At 42.6% G+C, this 18,726-nt stretch overlaps 3 protein-coding genes across 5 annotated transcripts in view; 1 reads left to right on the top strand and 2 right to left on the bottom strand.

Moving 5' to 3' along the window:
- drd4a (dopamine receptor D4a) overlaps positions 1 to 8,673 on the bottom strand; it is a 9,326-nt gene extending 653 nt beyond the window's left edge. The window contains exons 1-3 of the mRNA XM_031857019.1: positions 8,147 to 8,673; positions 4,415 to 4,527; positions 1,586 to 2,175 (exon numbers count right to left, since the gene is read on the bottom strand). Coding sequence (XP_031712879.1) covers positions 1,586 to 2,175; positions 4,415 to 4,527; positions 8,147 to 8,452 — 1,009 coding nt within the window. The 5' untranslated portion in view covers positions 8,453 to 8,673. The remainder of the gene's footprint in view (positions 1 to 1,585; positions 2,176 to 4,414; positions 4,528 to 8,146) is intronic.
- A 4,736-nt stretch (positions 8,674 to 13,409) lies between these two features.
- Positions 13,410 to 17,973, bottom strand: LOC116391367 (cytosolic 5'-nucleotidase 1A). 2 transcript variants are annotated; one of them, XM_031861883.1, is made up of 7 exons: positions 17,917 to 17,973; positions 17,311 to 17,359; positions 16,221 to 16,328; positions 15,864 to 15,999; positions 15,457 to 15,579; positions 14,932 to 15,056; positions 13,410 to 14,840 (listed from the first exon to the last, which is right to left on the bottom strand). In XM_031861883.1, the coding sequence occupies exons 2-7, from the start codon at positions 17,344 to 17,346 to the stop codon at positions 14,604 to 14,606; spliced, it is 765 nt and encodes a 254-aa protein (XP_031717743.1). In that variant the 5' UTR covers positions 17,347 to 17,359; positions 17,917 to 17,973; the 3' UTR covers positions 13,410 to 14,603. The 2 variants fall into 2 exon arrangements, with proteins under 2 accessions (XP_031717743.1, XP_031717734.1); XM_031861874.1 differs by having other exon boundaries at positions 17,311 to 17,919.
- LOC116391350 (GRAM domain-containing protein 4-like) overlaps positions 17,593 to 18,726 on the top strand; it is a 16,445-nt gene continuing 15,311 nt past the window's right edge. The window contains exon 1 of one of the 2 annotated variants that reach the window (XM_031861857.1): positions 17,593 to 17,873. The gene's annotated coding sequence lies outside the window, so the exon portion shown is untranslated. Of the gene's footprint in view, positions 18,003 to 18,726 lie in introns of both variants that reach the window. The other variant, XM_031861863.1, reaches the window with a different exon arrangement.

Raw genomic sequence — 18,726 nt, 5'->3', positions numbered from 1 at the left:
CAAAACTACTACAAAATACTTGAACAACTACGAATAGATACAAAACAACCTCAAAGAGAAGCAAAACTACTACACAATACTTGAACAACTAGGAATAGTAACAAAACAGCCACAAAAAGACTAAAAGCAACTACAAAGAGACAAAACAACTGCAAAGAGACACAAAACAACCACAGAAAGAGGCTAAACAACTATAAAATGTATGTCTCTTGCTCCTGTGTAGGAGGGGTGGTTGGATCTTTTTCATGTCTCTGCCCAGAATGTCGCATAATCATGTATCTAACCTAACTACCAATCTACCAACTTGCATTCAGACCTAATAACAGGATGCCACCTAATTGTCAGATTAGCTAATGAGGCACAGCTTCAACTTCTAACTGACCTGCCAGCCTAACTTCCCAACCGGTCCACCAACTTGCTATCTAAGCACCAATTTACCTGCCTGCCTACAAATCTCCCTATTTCTCTACCTGTCACTCTACCAACCAAAATTACAGAACAACAGACAAGTTTACTTGTAAATTGACTTTTTTTCCTGAATGAAGATCCCTGAGAGGATCATAACACCAAAGAACTGCATTACTGAATCTGATTCTGTTCACTCAGAAACCAGATCAGTTTGATTCATGCAAAATATTTTATTGGTCAGACAATTTGCAAATGAGATACCATATTCATATTGTTAAGTCCCTCTCTCAGGTCGCGTTACTTAACTGTCAGATGAGCTAACGAAGCAGAGATTCGTGAGAACTACCTGCACACTGAAAATCGTGTCTGGCCAAGCTTTACGTAATAATTGGATTTCAGATTAGGGAGCTGCAGGATTAGCTGCAGTGTGCTAAAGGGACGCACTTCCACGTATTAGAACCAACACTGAACGCTAATAATAGGACGACCTTTTCTAACTGATGTGTTAGTGCCTCTGACTCGACATCAGAGGTGGAGATGAGGCGCTCAGGTACGCTCAGCCTCTGACCCGATATCTGAGATGGAGATGAGGCGTTCAGGTACGCTCAGCCTCTGACCCGATATCTGAGATGGAGATGAGGCGTTCAGGTACGCTCAGCCTCTGACCCGACATCAGAGGTGGAGGTGAGGCGGCCAAGAAATACAGTGGGATTCATAGCCTGTATATAAGAAATGGACGAAGTCATTGTGACGTCTCCCGTTGGTTCGGCGATTTTTTGCAACCTATGAACGGAGGTGACCATATTGCGGAGGAGTGACACAAAGAGACGTCGAATACGTCTAAGGCAGCAACAGCGACCTGTCAATCACAGTAGCCCCGCCCTAAAGCATACCCCGCTTTATGGTCTATTTGACTCTAAATGGACCATAAGTTACTAAATGAACATCATGCTGTATTGAAGAAGACTTGAAACTAGAGATTGAGACCATAAACTCATGTTTACAATGTTTACTGAGGTAATAGATCAAGAGAGAAGTAGAGTCATTTTCTCATAGACTTCTATACAACTAGAGGAGTCGCCCCCTGATGGTCAGTAGAGAGAATGCAAGTTTAAAGACACATCTGCATCGACTTCACTCAGCAGTAATACGATTGCTAAACAGGAAGTGAACTCACCCACAACGACAGGAAGCACCTTCATGGCCTTCCTCTCCCGGTTGTTGATCTTGGCCGTCTTCCTCCGGCGAGGGTCCGGGTTGAACTTGATCTCTGCAAAACTGACAGTCGGCACGAGGCTGTCCCTGTACCCCGACGAGTGGAAGGGCTTGTCCGGGGACGGGAAGGCGGTCGGCTCGTCTAGATTATCCGTCATTTCCCGCTCTATGATGGGCGGCAGCGGTGGCGGCAGCGAGGCCAGCGGCGGCAGCGAGGCGGCGGCCTCCTGCAGCTTGCGGCAGGCCTGGATGCTGCTCTTCAGCTTGGCTTTCCGCGCCTCCTCCCAGCGCCGCAGGCCGCGAAACATGCCACAGTACAGCAGCAGCATGATGGGACACGGGATGAAGAAGGAGCACACGGACGAGTACAGGACGTAGTCGTCGTTCTCCAGTTTACACTCGGTGGTGTCGCGGCCTGGCACGTTGTTGATGCCGAACATGATGGGCGAGGCCACCGCCAGGGCCACGATCCAGGTGGCCGACAGCAGCACCGTCTGCCGCAGGTCCACGTGCTTCCTGTTGTAGTTGAGAGGGATTAAGACGGCGATGAACCTGCAACAATAAGGGAGAGTTTACGATCGACTGCACCTGAAATAACAAACTGACAGCCTGGACTAACTGTGGAAAAAATGTTTTTATGATATTCATTTAAAATGTTTGTCAGGTTAGTGTTTGTGGCATTTTTTTTGCTGCAGGGTTCATTACAGCCACCAACAATACCAACACAAAACATCCTGATGATTTAGATATTCTTTAGGCTCTTTTACGACGTTTCAATTTCTGGAGGAGCTATAAGCAAGAATACAACGGTGCATCCTTTGCGGAAGTCTTTTCTGCACCGAATAAAAGAGGCGTGACACACAGCGAGTACTGCAGGGATGTAGTATTTTTGTGTCTTTTTTTCCTCGCCTCCTCTGCTCGCATCTCTAGTGGGTTAGACTAAGACACAAGGAGAGGAGGCGAGGAAAGGAATCCAGGAAAACAAACTGGGAAATGGGAAAGGCCCTTAGAGCCAGCACCAGTTACCAGTGGGGGAAGTAAATATGTACAGTACTCATGGGTGGTCATTAAACGTGCTTTATATGAGATTGGCAGCGTTTTGCTTTCCTCCACTGGGCTCTCAATGGGTGATCGGGCGGCTAGAAGCTAACGGTGCTAACAGCGTTAACAGTGCAAACTACAGCAGCAGTGCTGAGCTCACAGTGTTGATCGGCGGGGGAAACCAGAGGGTGGGTGCTGTACGCCTCCACCACGAAGCAGTCGGTCGGAATGGCGTTTTTCAGCTGTAACCGTTGTATGAAAGCAGTGAAGAGCTAACATGCACTGAAAGCAGCGCAGCCGGTGCACAGAAAGGAGAAGCTCGGATAACAACACACTTCTCTGTAGAGAGAGAGTGACTTCATTCTTTGCTCAGGTCGACAATACTCCATTACATATGTCTCTACGTGCTGCTATATTAATGCTCTGAATCCTGTATATTGCACTTTTAAAACGTAAAGGGGTTCATCTGCTGAGGAGCAGGAATATGAGGAGGAAATTTCAGCACGATAGCTTGAGGTATGCAGGTGGCGCTACTCTTCAACAGGATCTATATTGGACTTATGGACAGAAGACTTCTGACTGGCTGATACAACTTAATAACAGTCACTTCATTCAGAGGCTCCTCTGGCTCAGGCCCCTGGTCCTGTGTACTAATCCGTCCCTGATTGGCAGCAGGTCATCAGTCAGTTTGCTGTTAAACCCATCCAACCTGCAGAGGGACCAGAAGCCCGTGGCCCGGTGGAGTCTCTGCAGACCTTCAGGATCCGCTGAATCATTCTGAATCTTAAACCTCTAACTGCTGCCGGCGGCTACAAAAAGCTTTGGATCATCACCATCATTCCACGTTAGCTTCACTGCCTCCATCAGTCTCTGACCTAATCGTATTTATCTGGAGTCGCGACATCAGATTTGAGGAGCAGCTCCGATGTTTTCATCCGTCAACATCGGCCGACAGTTCGGATAATCTCATTGCGTCAAGCTAACGAGCGCAGAGCGAAGCTGGCTGTTCATCACCGTGAGCGCAGCCTCCGATTTTTCTTCTTTTGGTTCTTTTTACAGGAAACAGACATAAAATGTCATCGTCGTATTTCCACATGAGAGTGAACCGTCTGACCCCGACGACCTTTCTGATGGAAAGCTGAAACTCTCAGTGTGGTGTCCCGTAGGTCTGTGGTTTAGGAGTAATCGGCTGGTCGACCCGGACCAGAAGGCCGACTAAAAGCTCCGGTGAGAACTTACGGCAGAACTTTGATTCTTCAGTCTCCTCTGATGTTTCTGCAGGGTTTTTGTTTGAGCTGCAAAGCTGCAGATTTTGCATCTTCACTTCGGAAAATTCACCGTGATGTAAAACAGCTCTGGTGAAACATTCACTCAGATCTTTTAGATATTTTATGTTTCCTGGAGTAATTCATGGACTTTAAACCCCAACGATGACTGCATCTGTTTTTACTCATACTGGCAGGATGTCGGTCCTTCTTTCTGCCTCTGAAATATTATACACACATTTTAATTCTCCAGATTTTGAATGCAGGACTTCTAATTGTAAAAGTATTTTTACACTGTGGTAGTATTACTGTAACAAAGATCAGAGTACTTCTCCCACCACTGACGAGCTGACGAGTACAAACCACCTAAAAACTTGCAGCAGGTTGAGCGTCAGACGGACGACTGCTGATATCAGCATTTAAATCCTGTTTTCGCAGACTGACCGGCTGAATGGTTGCGTGTACCTGTGCAGGTGAGCACTGACCTGTCGATGCTGATGGCGCAGAGGTTGAAGATGGAGGCGGTGCACAGCATCACGTCCATGGTCATCAGGCCGTCACAGACGGTGGTGCTGAGGGTCCACACGCCGCCCTGGAACTGAAAGAAACGTACTCAGTCCGTTCACTCGAACGCAACATTAACATACAAACTACGCACACAACAAACACATTGAAAATCTGGAAAATAAATAGATAACACATAATAAATACTACAATAATAAAATAATGCACACATATATTAAATTAATGAATAAATTATACACTAACAGACAAAAATGTGAATAAATAATCTATAAACGTGCAAATATTTAAAACATAAATAAATACTTACGAATTTAATAAAAGTACAAATTAACAAATAAATAACATAAATAAATCTAATAAAATAATCCATTTAAAAAGTAAATCCTTTAAAAATCTGAATGATATAAAACAAATAAATGCATTAATGCAAATTAAAATTATGTGAATAAAATATTTCAATGAGCATATGAACACAACATAAATAAATACAAATATGAATTACCCTCTAAAAAACTCAAAAATTATTTATTTTAGAATTTAGTCATAAATGCTCTTTACAAATCACTTAATTTACCCCAAAGACAAGAATATATATCAAATTGAATTACTTTACTTTTTGAGGTCAAATGTTTGTCGGACAATAAAAACAAAAACAGTTTGAATTACAAACCAAACAAAAGATAAACTGTGAGGAGGAAACAACACGATGAATGGATTAAAACACAAACAAAAGAATGAAGGGAAACTAACAAACACGGACACGTTGTCATTGTTATTTGTGAGGCCCCTTTAGCTGACCTCGGACCCCACAGCTGAGCTGACCTCCGGAGGAATGTACAGTGTGTGTCTGTTGTTCTCTGATGCACAAAGACTGTGACAGCACAAGTGTTCATTAAGTGTTCACTGTTTACATTCATTCAAAGTGGATCTTGTTAATGAAAAAGAGGATTTCCTGCCTCCATCAGTCAGCTTGTGATCACTGCGAAAAATAGTTAAAGGTTAATTAATTAATGACGATAAAGCAAATAGTAAATAATATCAATTATGAGACGATCGTGTCACTCTGCTGCAGTCAGAGGTCAATCTGAGTCCGCTCAGTGATGTCACAAGAGGGGCGGAGCTTCACCGAAGGATTAGCTGGTGTTCAGCGACAGTTCACTGATTTTAAAACTCAGAATAAATTATTAATTATTATATTATATTATAAATTATACACTTTCAAAAGAAAATATGAATACATAATTAATAAAAAAAAAAATATATATAGTTCAATAATCACAATAAATACATAAATAACTAAATAATAAAAATGCAAATAAAATGCACAAACAAATAAAAAAATTATGAAAATATCAAAGAAAAAAAGGAATTAACTATATAATGCAAATTAAAAAAGAAGTGAATAAATATATAACTGCACATATACATCAATTATAAAAATAAAACACTATATATATATTACGGTGGTCTGAGAGCTATCTGCATGGTTAAAAGGTTTTTCAAAAACAAAAAAGCATGAAAGCATCACTTCAGGTCTTTAGAGGTATTTTAAGGAATGGCTTTTGTGTCATTTGGTCAATTTTTCCTTTTAAAAACTCAACAAGGAAACTAAGCTCTTAAAAATACCTAAATATGTTACAATTAATGAGTTGCCCCCTTAAAAAACCATTGAAACACAATTAATGATGAATTAAAGCGATGAAGGTATTCAGCTTCGTAGTGACAGTTTTCCTGCCGACTGAAGTTCTGAATCATTTTTTGACGACCTTAATGGAAATAGATAAAAAACAAACAACCTCCACTCAAGGTCCATTTGTCTGCGTGTCTTTGAGCGTTTGAAGGTAAAACATGATCTTCACCGACAGTGAAGGCCGGCTTCTAGGTCGGCATAGAGGACGCGCCGTGCTCAGATTATAATGAGGTTACACCACCATTCAGAAAACCACTTCATCTGCTGAAGAGCTTTATTGACTGTGTGATTGAGTCTCCAGAACAAGCCAGTAAGTGGCCCTTTAATTGAGATGACTTCGTCAGCTTAGTTATTTCAATTTAAAATATTCAACGTTTAAGCCAATATGGACAAGAATCTGTAGATAAGAGGTGCAGAGAGAGATCAAAATAATTTAAAGTTCTTTGACAGCTGAGCAAACTCAATTTGCTGTTGAAGAACATGTGATGTGGTCGAAAGCTCTGATACAAGTAAGTAAACCTTGATGCGAGATTGTTTCATCTGATAGTTGCAGCTGTTACATTTGTGTACAGTAAAATAATATGAGCTCTTGGCTTTTGGCCTCTTAACATTGAACTGATCCTCTGCAAAAGTAAAATGAGTAATACCAGAAATACTTTGTTACGAGAAAACTCCTAATTCCTGCATTAAAAAATGTAATTAAATGTGCTGCATTCAATATTCAGATTATTAAAGGACCTGTATTAGCATTTCATAAATGTATAATAATCACCCAAAAATAAGAATTGTGTTTTTGTTAGAATGAGCCGTTTATATACATATACGGAGCGGATCCTCTCCTCGGATGTTTCTACGGTGGCCCAGAATGGACAAACCAGACACTGACGGCTCGACATGAGGCCATTCACCTTTCTTTCTTTTTTTAACCGTAGTCCTTCTAAACCCCCAGTTTAAAACTCTTAGTTCTAAGAAACAATAAACTTTCTCTTTGTTCATCACTTCCTCTTATCCCGGTTCTTATTGCTTTTCTCATCACTTTTATTAATGTCTTCCGTTGGGTTTTCATAGTTGTTTTTATGTTTTTAATATCGGCTTGCTGTTAAAAAGAATTCCCTCAGTAAAGATCTGGTCATAAGGTCACAAGATGAAAATGTACCTGTTGTGACCATCTAAAAAAAGGAATTCTTATTAAAAAATTTTTACCTTAAAATCCCATTAAATTACCAATAGGCCTACAGTAACTTATTGATGTACTTTAATGGGATGATTAATGGATAAATTAATGTTTTTTATATATCAAGGGGTTTAAAACAACCATATAGCCTTAAAATGAACAATTAGCCAAATGTACTGGTTTACCTGCGTGGTTTAAAGGATGTTTAAGGTGTGGAACTTCTTACCAACCCCTGACCAAATGACATGACCGCCATCCTTTAACTTAGACCTTGAAATATCCGTTTCTGTGATGACTTCCGGGCTTTTAAGTTACTTTTGAGAGATTTCTAACCATTTAAAAACTTGATATACCATGCAGATACACCATTAAAACCCCCTTACTGTACTGACCTAGACGACACACGGATAACAGAGAAAACATCTGTCTAATGTTTTTTTGTCAGCAGCAGCTAATTAATGTTAATTACTGGGAAAGTCATGCACCCCTTAGAATTTACATAATTTGATCATTAAGGCGTTTTAAAGGGGTAATGTGAAATTTAATAGATTCGTATATTACAGATTGATGTGTAAATTGGGAACAATGTCAAGCACCCCTTAGATAAAGATGTTTAGGTTATTGCTGTTAGGTTATTGCTTTTCTAAATTAATGGACAAATTAAGGGAACGCTGGTCACCTTAATTTAAATGAAGGTGTTTGGTGTGATTTCAGGGGTTAGGGTTATTTGGGTCATTTAAAGGTGTTTAGGGTATAACAAAGTACCCTGAACTCAAACTAACGTGTAGGCTAATATTTCTACAGACAGCGTGATGCGGTTGATCTCACCTCGGAGTAGACGAAGAGCGGCAGCACGAGCACCGCGAGCATCAGATCCGCCACCGCGAGACTGACGATGAAGTAGTTGGTGGTGGTCTTCAGCGCCTTCTCGGTGAACACGCTCAGACACACCAGCAGGTTCCCGCAGATGATCACCACGATCAGCAGCACGCCGAACAACAGAGCCGGCACATTGTGTTCCCCCGCGGCACCTTTTGGAGCCGCCGCCGCGCTCAGGTTGGCCGCCATCTCCGCCGCGGCTCCTCCGCTCCGTCCCCGGTCCGAGCCACAGCAGCGCGGCCACCGAGCTCTCATGAAGTCCGGGCCGGACTCCGGTTCCCGCACTTTGGTCTCATCATGTTGTCACAGAATCAAGACTCTGACATGGAGCTCCAGAGCGCTCCGGTGCGCACTTTACGCAAACAAACTCCGCGTAAAACTGGATGGAAACAGGTTGAGTTTGGTTTTATCCACAAAATAAAAACACTCATTTACACCGCTAACTCATAATTGTTAAACAAGTGCTCATAAAGTTCTGTTTGTCCTCTTGAAAAAAAACATTTTGTGTCTGAAGATGACAAAACAGATTTGATCAAAAGCGCGATAAAAATCCTCAAATCATGAGAAAGTGAAGGAGGAAGTCCATGTCTCTGCTCTGGTGAAGAGTGACGACCAAGCGAGGCGTCTCTGCGGTCAAACAGCGGTGAGTGTGTCGGACTGCGGGTGTTTACCTGCAGCCTGCTAAAGGCCACTGGGGCCAAATTAGCCGATTAAAGCCGCTTATCAGCTGCGCTTTACGGTGTCCTTCCGTCCTTGAGCTCCAGCAGGACACAGTCTGTCTATCTGACTGTCTGTCAGTCTGTCTCTCTGTCCGTGTGTGTGTGAGAGTGTGGGTGCGCGCGTGTGTGAGGTGACGAGCGCCCGCTGCAAAAAATATCCACAACTTCATTTAACAGTCAATTAATTAAAGAGGGCAGAGAGGTGCAGTAACAAGAAGCGAATATATATATATTACACAATATTATAAAATACAATATATAGGCTACACATAAACCTTTAAAAGGCATTATTTCACTTTAGAGGTGTAATTAAAGACATTTAATGGGATTTTTTAAAATTCCTGGTAGATTAGGATTATGACACATGATAATACACAGATCATGAGTGCTTCACAATAGACATTTGTCTCTGTGCTTTAGTTTCATGTCTGGCGGTTTGTGTGCTCATAATCTGTTCATTCATTTGGAAAACACGACAACTAAACCCCTTAATTTCCAGAGCCTTTAATTAACAAGTAAATTACTCCTTAAAATGGACCAAAAGCATGAAAGCAAACCCTGAATATTCACTTTTATTCAAAATGTAGGTCATGTAAGAGAGTTGTTTTATTTATGCCTTTTGAACACCCTTAAACCATGGAGATAAACCATTAACCATCTTCATTAAGATGAAAATTCAGGTATGTTTTTAATGTTACTTGGTTTATTAAAAAAAAGATTCTTCTGCCAATTCAAAACTGCTTAAAAAATGCCGATAATTCAGGTAAACTCCTTTAATATTTAATATTTAAACAATGTGATAGAAGACACAGAAGTCAGGTAAAGAGGCCCCCTTGTGCATCATTTATTACTAGATGTGAAATAAAGTTTAAACCAAAGCCTCTTTAGGATCAAAGAGTTTCAAAGTAAAAGCCTTCAATACTCTTGGAGAGATTTGGAGGTTTGAACAGGTTGACATTATTTGGTTTACAGGAGGAATACCCCCCCCCCCCCTCCCCCCCCAGAGTGAGCAAACTGCAGGAATCCTCTGCTACCGTTTAGTCTCAACATCTGGATTTTTTTAAATCAAGAGATCAGAAACATCATGGAGGCTGAATACAACCTGAGTGAAACTATAAAACATTTTCATGTTGTGGACATACGATCATTTAAGTACGATGGCTAGGGTGGTTGCACCGTGGTTTTTGGCATTGATACATGGCTAGGGTGGTTGCACAGTGGTTTCTGACATTGATACATGGCCAGGGTGGTTGCACAGTGGTTTCTGGCATTGATACATGGCTAGGGTGGTTGCACATGGTTTCTGGCGTTTACATGGCTAGGGTGGTTGCACATGGTTTCTGGCATTGATACATGGCTAGGGTGGTTGCACAGTGGTTTCTGGCATTGATACATGGCCAGGGTGGTTGTACAGTGGTTTCTGGCTTTTACATGGCTAGCGTGGTTGCACAGTGGTTTCTGGTTTTTATACATGGCTAGGGTAGTTGCACAGTGGTTTCTGGCGTTTACATGGCTAGGGTGGTTGCACAGTGGTTTCTGGCGTTGACATGGCTAGGGTGGTTGCACAGTGGTTTCTGGTTTTTATACATGGCTAGGGTAGTTGCACAGTGGTTTCTGGCGTTGACATGTCTAGCATGGTTGCACAGTGGTCTCGTTTCATACAGGGAACAGTGGTCTCCTGGCTGAGAGATCGCTGGTTGTAAGTCCTGTATTTGTTGGACACATCCTCCTCATTTCCCTTATTTTTTGGATGTTAGCATGCCGCCACTGCGGTTTTTCTTGAATTAGCATAAAAAAATAAAACGAATAACAGAAATATTAGACATTTTAATCAGTGTGAAAGTTCACAGTTCCTTCCATTAAGAAATAAGAGTCCCCTCCAGTTGTCAGGAGGCTACAAATAGGTCACGCTGAGTCCCTGAGGGAAAACACGCTGATCAAGCCGACAGGCTGTCGGTCTCCTCCGCTTCGTGGTTTATGTTAATCTGACGTATGAACGGGTGTTAACGAGTCCATAGGATTCACATTCAGAGCGTTTGGATGGGTGTCGGAGCTCAGCTGCTGTTTTAACTCAGTCAATCTGAAATCATCGCTGCAGGCCAGACTTAACGTGTGAACATCAGTCTTCCTCTCAGGAAACACGAGCTATGATGAAATGCAATGATGCAGTCACATGACCTCACCTGTTTCCAGGCGACACTGTCTTGGTGCAACGTCCTCAGTGTTTTTCTAAAATCAGAGCAGTGATTTGAAGGAAACTAACTTTGATATGCTTTCGATTTGTATTCTTATTATGATTAAAAAACGTGACGGAACAGTAGTAAATGCCAGTTTTGTGTTCACAAACAACTAAATGTGATTACAGTTTAATTCAGTGTTGCTCAGTCAGCCAGTATTTTCACACTGCTTTCACATGTCATTTACATACTGCCGCTGCCCTCCAGTTTGCTTCAGGATCCAACAGATGCTTAAACATCCTCCTCCTCCTCCTCCTCCTCCTCCTCCTCCTCCTCTTCCTCACCCTCCTGCCTGTGGCTGAGAGCAGAAGGAGCAGAGTAAAGAAAAGAGGAGGGAGCTTCATTGCCGTTTAGTCTCATAATATATTTTCTTTTCAGCAACGTAAACAGCTGCAAGTTGAGCGTCACTGTTGACTTTTAGCTCTTGTAACACTCTTCTTCCCAGAACCTGACATTTAAAAAGAAACGACAGCAGGACTTCCTGTTTTTGCTCTGTTTTGTCGGAGAGTCACTTCAGAGGTTGTGAGAAGGAGTTGATCTGATGTTGTTATTAATTTTCTATCAGGTATTCTCTGAATCAGGGTCCCTGCTGAGACCGACACAAACCGATCGGTGGTCAAATCGCTTTCATAGTTCTTCAGTTTGCTCCGCTGTAGCAATATGAACCCTTATTTTTCTATTTTGACCTTTTTAATTTTTAATTTAACTAATCATGAACAGCCTCCACGGGGACTGTTGAGGGCCTGGACTCTGACCCTGGTCTGAAGGTGTTTTTTTAATGTGAGGCCTTGTTATGATGATGGATCAGCTGGGCAGTGATGTCATCCAAACCTCAGAAACATTACACAACTAGGAACCAGATGCTGGTGATATTTAACTCCAGTTTGTAAAATACTTTGCTTTTTGCGATTCCAGGTTTCTCTGAATCTCTAAAATGGATGTGACGAGTGCAAAGTTAGCTCGACCCAAAGAGCCACAATAGCCACTTGTATTGAAAACACGTCAGGTTAAAATGAACCTGAATTTTTCTCTAAGGCCATTGGATCCCCTGACGAAGTCCTGGTGCTTCCTCCCCGACCATTGGTATAAAGAACCCCGTCAAGGACCACTGGATCCTCCACACGTCCAAGGCTCTCTGAGTGAGTTTCAGCGGTTTTTCTTGAAGAGCCTTGAAGGTGGTTCCACTGGTTCTTGAGGAGGTTCTGGTGGTTCGTCAAGGACCACTGTAACCTTTTCAAGGAAAACCAGGACCTACTCAAGGATACACAATCAAGAACCCTTCAACCCTTTTGAAGGACCACTGCACTGGGAACCACCTCAAGGACTGCAAGAGTTCCTCAACGTTCGCTGAACCCATCTCAGGAACCATTAGAACAACATTACGGAGCCACAAAACATCCTTGAAGACCATGGGACCTACTCAAGAACCCACAAAATCACTTGAAGGACCAGTGGAGCCCTGTCAAAGACCAATACAACCTCCTTTAGGACTGCTAAAAACCTCGTGAAAGACCCTTAAAACCTAATGAGGGTGCCACCACGTTACCACTAGGATTTTCAAGGACCACTAGAACCTTGTTAGATAACTAGGAGCTATTGGAACCACTTATACTACAAAGAGGTTAAACCCAGCAATGAATTAATCCTGATGTCTTGTCTATTTTATATCTTTCTCCTTTAAGAGAAGGAATAGGATCCAAGTTCATTTATAGACTGAATTAGTTCATACAAGTTTTGTTTCAGCAGCAGAAACAAAACTTCCTGGCGGTCTATTGTTTTAAATTAAATATGTTTGTGTTCAGGACGTGGAGCTGAACAGGAGCTGATGATGGCAGCATTCATCAGAAACCTCACTCAGGATAATGAAAACAAAGTGTTTTCTGCTACGGATCATATGAAACTGTCAGAAACAGACGACCACACCAAGCCGTTTCATTTCACTGAACATGTTTTAATTTGTGGCAGCAGAAACGAGGCGGCGGCTCCCGATGACATCGACTCAGCCTCCGTCTGATTTACATCCTCCGATGACTGAAACTGATCACATGAACCTGCTGGAATCTCTGGATACACTCTGTTGTTCTGATTATATTTATGATCTATAACATGATCTGGAATATCTTCCAAGGCCTCATAAACCTTTAAAGGAGCACAAGGCCTCCTCAAGGACCCTCAGAGGAACCCTGGAAGCACATCTGAAACCTGCTCAAGGACCACCATACCATTACAAATCCAAACATTAAAACTGACACAATCTAAAATCTCAGTAAAACCAAACGTACAGACTTTAATGAAAGACAAAAATGGTAAATCAGTGCACAACACAGGAAGTAAATGACATCTCAGTACTTCCAGTCACTGTGGATGGATAGATGTCCAACAGCCTGTAAGACAGACGACAAAACTCCAAATGTTCAAGGACCCCAAAGACCCCTGCTGCCTCTTCTAGGACACCTGGAACCGTCTCAAGGGCCTTTGTAGCATTCAGGACTACAGACGAAACCCATCAAGGACCACTGGAGCCTCTTCAATGACACCTGAAACTTCCCCAAAGATTCCTGTAATTTATTTATGGAAACCTAGAAACTTGTCAAGGAACAATGCTGCCTCTCCAAGGACCCTGGAACCCTCTTAAAAAAACAATAATGTAATTAACAGCCAGTTGTTTTGTATTATCTGCCTGTTTGTGTCTTAAACACTTTACTGACTAAAGTTCTCTGCTGCTATCTGCTGGTCATTTTTAAACACCACAGCTACAAAAACATAACTGCATTTCCATTTTAAAAATATTTTATATGTGCATACAGAGCTTTAGAAACAGGTGAAGCTGTTTTATCAACATCCTGAGCTGAGCTGGTCTAAAACTAAGTGACGGAGCAGCAGAGGACATGAAGAAACTCAAAATACAGACAGTAATCCAACATACCGCTGCAAGTAAACGCAAAGTAACAGACAAAGTAGCAGAACGTTTCTACATTTACAACAGAAGCTTTCAAATACGTGTAGATAATGAAACTGGAGCCATCCCACCATTAAGATTCAACAGTCAAACACAAGGAGTTCAATTTAGTAGTATACATTTCTCCTCATTAATAACAGGATCAGAGTTAAAGTGATAATACAGTTAACTACAGGGTGAAACGTTTGTGATTTATTCAGGTTTATTTATATCATCCAATTAAGAGAGCTCAAATTAAAACACACATTAGTCATCAAAAGATATAGAACTAGTTTACTGCTGTGTGACAGTGTCCAATCCTGTGGTTGGAATGTTGGTGGTGGGCGGGGCTTAGCTTTACATAATTTATCACTGATTGGCTCTTTAAGGCTCAATGAGCTGAAAACATTTGTTGACTTGAAATTTATTCTGCGGTTTAGGCAACTTGGTTTAAAGACACAGTGGAGCTCTTGTGAGGTCATGTGACAGTGCACTCCCCCCTCATGATGTCATCAGTCAATGACGCCGTCGCTGAGCAGGAAGTGAGGTCGCAGCACGGACAGGATGGGGCTCCGCGGGGCCCCGGCCAGACAGTACGCCTCGTCCACGCTCAGCCCGCGGGACCGCAGCGTCCGCAGGGCGACGCCGCAGCTCTCCCTGCCCCCGCTCGACGTCACCAGGACGATGCTGAGGGGGCTGTCCAGCATGCCGAACCTCCGCCGCATCTCGCCGAGCCGAGCCGAGAAACTCTGCGAAGCAAGAACGTTGAACTACGCTTTGGAAAAATCTTAATTAAAACTGTAAAGACGACATATTAGCGGGGTGTCGCTGCGAGTATACCTGGGCGGCCTGTTGGCTCGCCGGCACCGGGCCAGTGTCGGGCCGGACGACGGCGTCCCCGCACAATATCACTCTGAGCTGCTCTGGCGGAGCTACCTGCCGGTCCAGCACCGCCGAGAGAACACCTGGACCAATGACAAGGAGGATGGTTCACCTTCCAACGTCACATGTACCTGGACACCGGTCAACACATTAACAAACATTATCAAAACACACTGATTTCTGGGTAAACTGAGCTTTGAGGAGGAAACTATACAAGTTGAAAGCGACCAACGTTGCTCATAAATGTTTTTTAAGATCAATATTTATACATCCTGACAAGTACAGTGGAGCATTAGGGCCACTGTGGGGCAACAAAGGGAGGTTCTGAGTATACAAATAGTCTATTTGGGGATAAAGTGTTCCTTTAGTTTGAATATTTATAATGTTGTAATATGTCTTTGGTCCAGACTAAAATATCTAAACAACTGGATATCAATCACACATCAGCTCTGATTAATGCCAGAGAAGAAGAAACCTCCCGACCTTTCTGTGACGCCTGCAGCACCTCATTTCTGTCCGTCGACAGGAAGAGCTGCACATCATTTTTCAGTAAACTCTCGATGAAATCCTCCTGACTGGAAAAGCAGAACCGGCCGACTTCAAGACCTGCAACAGAGCGACGATGACATCATGACAGGAAGTCTTCAACAGGACTACAAAAACTTCAACTCTGATCAGCTGTTGACTGTAATCTGTAGGTTGAGGGTTAAAAGTTAGATTACCGTAATGTCTGGTGATGGAGACGATGGTTAGAACTAGATTACCGTAATGTCTGGTGATGGAGCTGATGGTTAAAGTTAGATTACCGTAATGTCTGGTGATGGAGATGATGGTTAGAACTAGATTACCGTAATGTCTGGTGATAGAGTTGATGGTTAAAGTTAGATTACCGTAATGTCTGGTGCTGCTGATGATGAGGGAGCTCTGCTGCTGTTGCTGGCTGTCGGTGGTGATCAGGACGACAACAAACAGCAGCGACTCAGCAGGATTTTCCTCCAGCAGGCGTTGGTTCACTCTCTGCAGCGCCTGAATTATGAACCAAATCAAGAATGTTCCTTTAGAGCTTCCATCTGGTGTTATTCTATATTGTTCTTTATGGACAAATATGGAGCGCTATGGCACAGAGGAAGAAGGTATATGAATGAATAATAAACTATTCTTACATACAGGAATCTAAGATGGATAACAATTTATCTCTACACACAAAAACAGCAGTAAAACGTTTTAAATGTATGTTTAATTCTGACCTGCAGCAACGGGAAAGCAACGCCCATTCCGTACACACCATCACCATCATCAGATTCAAACACTGCACGAGTCGTGACCGCAACGACGACTGCACGATCAGCATCTTTCTGTAGAGGAAGACACAAAACCTGCATCTTCATCCAACAATACTCAGCACACACAGGACGTGTATGAAATCACCAGAGGTTCATCACAGGACCAACATTAAAACACTGCTGAAAGAAGAAAATAACATCATTTGAAGTGAAACCTGGCCTTTGACCTCATATAATCATGTTAACCAAAGCATGCTGCACATTTTAGAAAACGCTATTGAACAATGTCTCACTGTCTGAAAGAATAGTTGTGCTTGTTCTGTGCAGCCAGAGTCTCTTGAGTCTTGGCAGACACTCCTAATTTTAGCCTCATATTCTGCGTCTGAATCCCCATCACAAAACATGCCATTTTATCATTGTGCCAGCAACAGGTGAAGATATATCATAGTTTAAAATTGACTTATAGTGTATTTAAACTACCAGTTCCCGTTCATCAATTCAGCATACATAACACACACTATATATCCATTTTCATTTACTTTTAAAATAGGTTTGTCGCTATGAAGGCAAATCACTGTCAAAATCCGAGAGCACAAATGAGAACCACGTGCGCGTATTTTACTTTGACGAGCGCTTTTACATCACTCCGCGAGCGAAATTCCCTCTCGCGTGAGCAAAAGTCGCTCGCGAAACTTTAACCTGCGCGCTCGCGAGTAGTTTTTCTTGTTGACAGTAAGTGGGCGGGCCCAGTCTCCATTGTGTGTGTTGTTTGATTTGCGCGTGGATCTCATTTGCGCTCTCGGATTTTGACAACGGACATAAAGCTCATTTACTTTATGAGCTTTATGTCCGTGATGTTCTACAGAAAATGAGGAAACTGTCAATAAAATACGTGATTATTTAAATGCAATCTGGTGATAAACGCTGAGAAATGGCACAGAATACAGCGTGGCATGTCTAATATTTACCAGAGCTGGATTACATCTGGATTACATGATATGTCTTTGCAGAAGAGACAGTCCTTAAAATAAAACCCGCCTCAGGTGAGACTTACCTGCTTCACGTCGGTGTTCTGGATCGTGGAGAGCATGTCCGCCTCTTAGCTGAAACAACGCAGGTTATAAGCAGTTATATGCAGTCTTGACAGCTGAATCTACCAGTTTATTCACATGTCTCAACACAGTACTACCACTGAACTGGCTGTGAAACTAAATTAGTTAAAAGTTCCCCCCAGAAACAGAGAAGTGCCCGTTTAAGGTTCCGCTCATAAAGGTTCCGCCTCTAAAGGTTCCGCCTGACTGCGCTTCGGACGTTCGCTTTAAGAGCACAGCGTGATGGCGTCACTTCCGGGCTACCCCGCCCACGGCACAGTGATTGTTATGGACAGGTAGACACGGACGGTTTCGCCTTTTTTAACTTGGTTTTTAACTACCGCCTAAAAACCTCCACAGCTGGACTGAGTAGCTCGAGGGAGAGAAGGGAGGTGGTCTGGAGCGGGTCTAGAAGAGGACCGGTTTGGAGCAGATTTGACCCGGCTTGTAGCGGGTTTTGTAACCGGGTCTGGACCGTTGGTAAAGAAGAGAAGGAGGGAAAGTTTGCCTCAGCTTCAGGTTCACGGTGAGAAAACCTTCATCTGCTCCCTCTTTCCTTCCTTCCTCACCTTGTTCCCTCTTCACGTCTCTCACTGTGAGGGTGTCCAACGCGGTACCGGCTCGGCTTCCTGTTCAGCCTCATCGAGGTCGACAGGTAAGCAGCAGGTGGTGATTGGCTAACACCTGTTCAGGTGGTGCACAGAAGCGGAAGGAGACTTTCAGATCAGCCAGTCAATGAAACAGTCACTTAGATGTAAATGTGTGTCCTTCAGTCTGTAAGCAGTGGTGGAATGAAACTAAGTAGACTACATGTACAAGTACTGTACTTAAGTACACGTTCAAGGTACTTTACTTGAGTCTTTATTTACTTTACAAATCACAGTTTTCCTGTTCAGGTAAAACCAGGTAACTCCAGATGTGTTGATGTTGAATGTTTGTGATGAAGTTTGAAGTTTATACATTAATGCAGAAGTAATATTAATCCAGAAACATCATATGTAATATAATATAATAGTAAAACACAGACGGGAAACGTTTTGCTGCACAATTAATTATTTCCCTTGTCATACATTTTGCTGATCCACTTGTAGTGGAGTATTTTTACAGTGTGGTATTAGTACTTTTACACAAGTATAGGAACTAAATACCTCTTCTCTCTGTCAGTGACTTTAACATCACTCACTAATTATGTCAGTAAATACTCAGTCGTGACGAAAGCAAACAGTCAAACAATTAGTGAGTCGTTTTAGCGTGTCATCTGAACAGAAGCAGTCAGACCGGTCGGTCCTCTGTTATCTGTAGACAGTCAGATGTTTGTGATTAAACTATAAAGACATTCCTACATGTCCAGACAGTGTGGGACTCATGCATATAGGTTA

This window comes from Anarrhichthys ocellatus, unplaced genomic scaffold (genome assembly GCF_004355925.1).
Source record: "Anarrhichthys ocellatus isolate YVR2014 unplaced genomic scaffold, GSC_Weel_1.0 scaffold2, whole genome shotgun sequence".
Classification (NCBI taxonomy): domain Eukaryota; kingdom Metazoa; phylum Chordata; class Actinopteri; order Perciformes; family Anarhichadidae; genus Anarrhichthys; species Anarrhichthys ocellatus.
The sequence above is the reverse complement of the archived record's forward strand: the minus strand, read 5'-3'. Positions and strand labels throughout refer to the sequence as shown.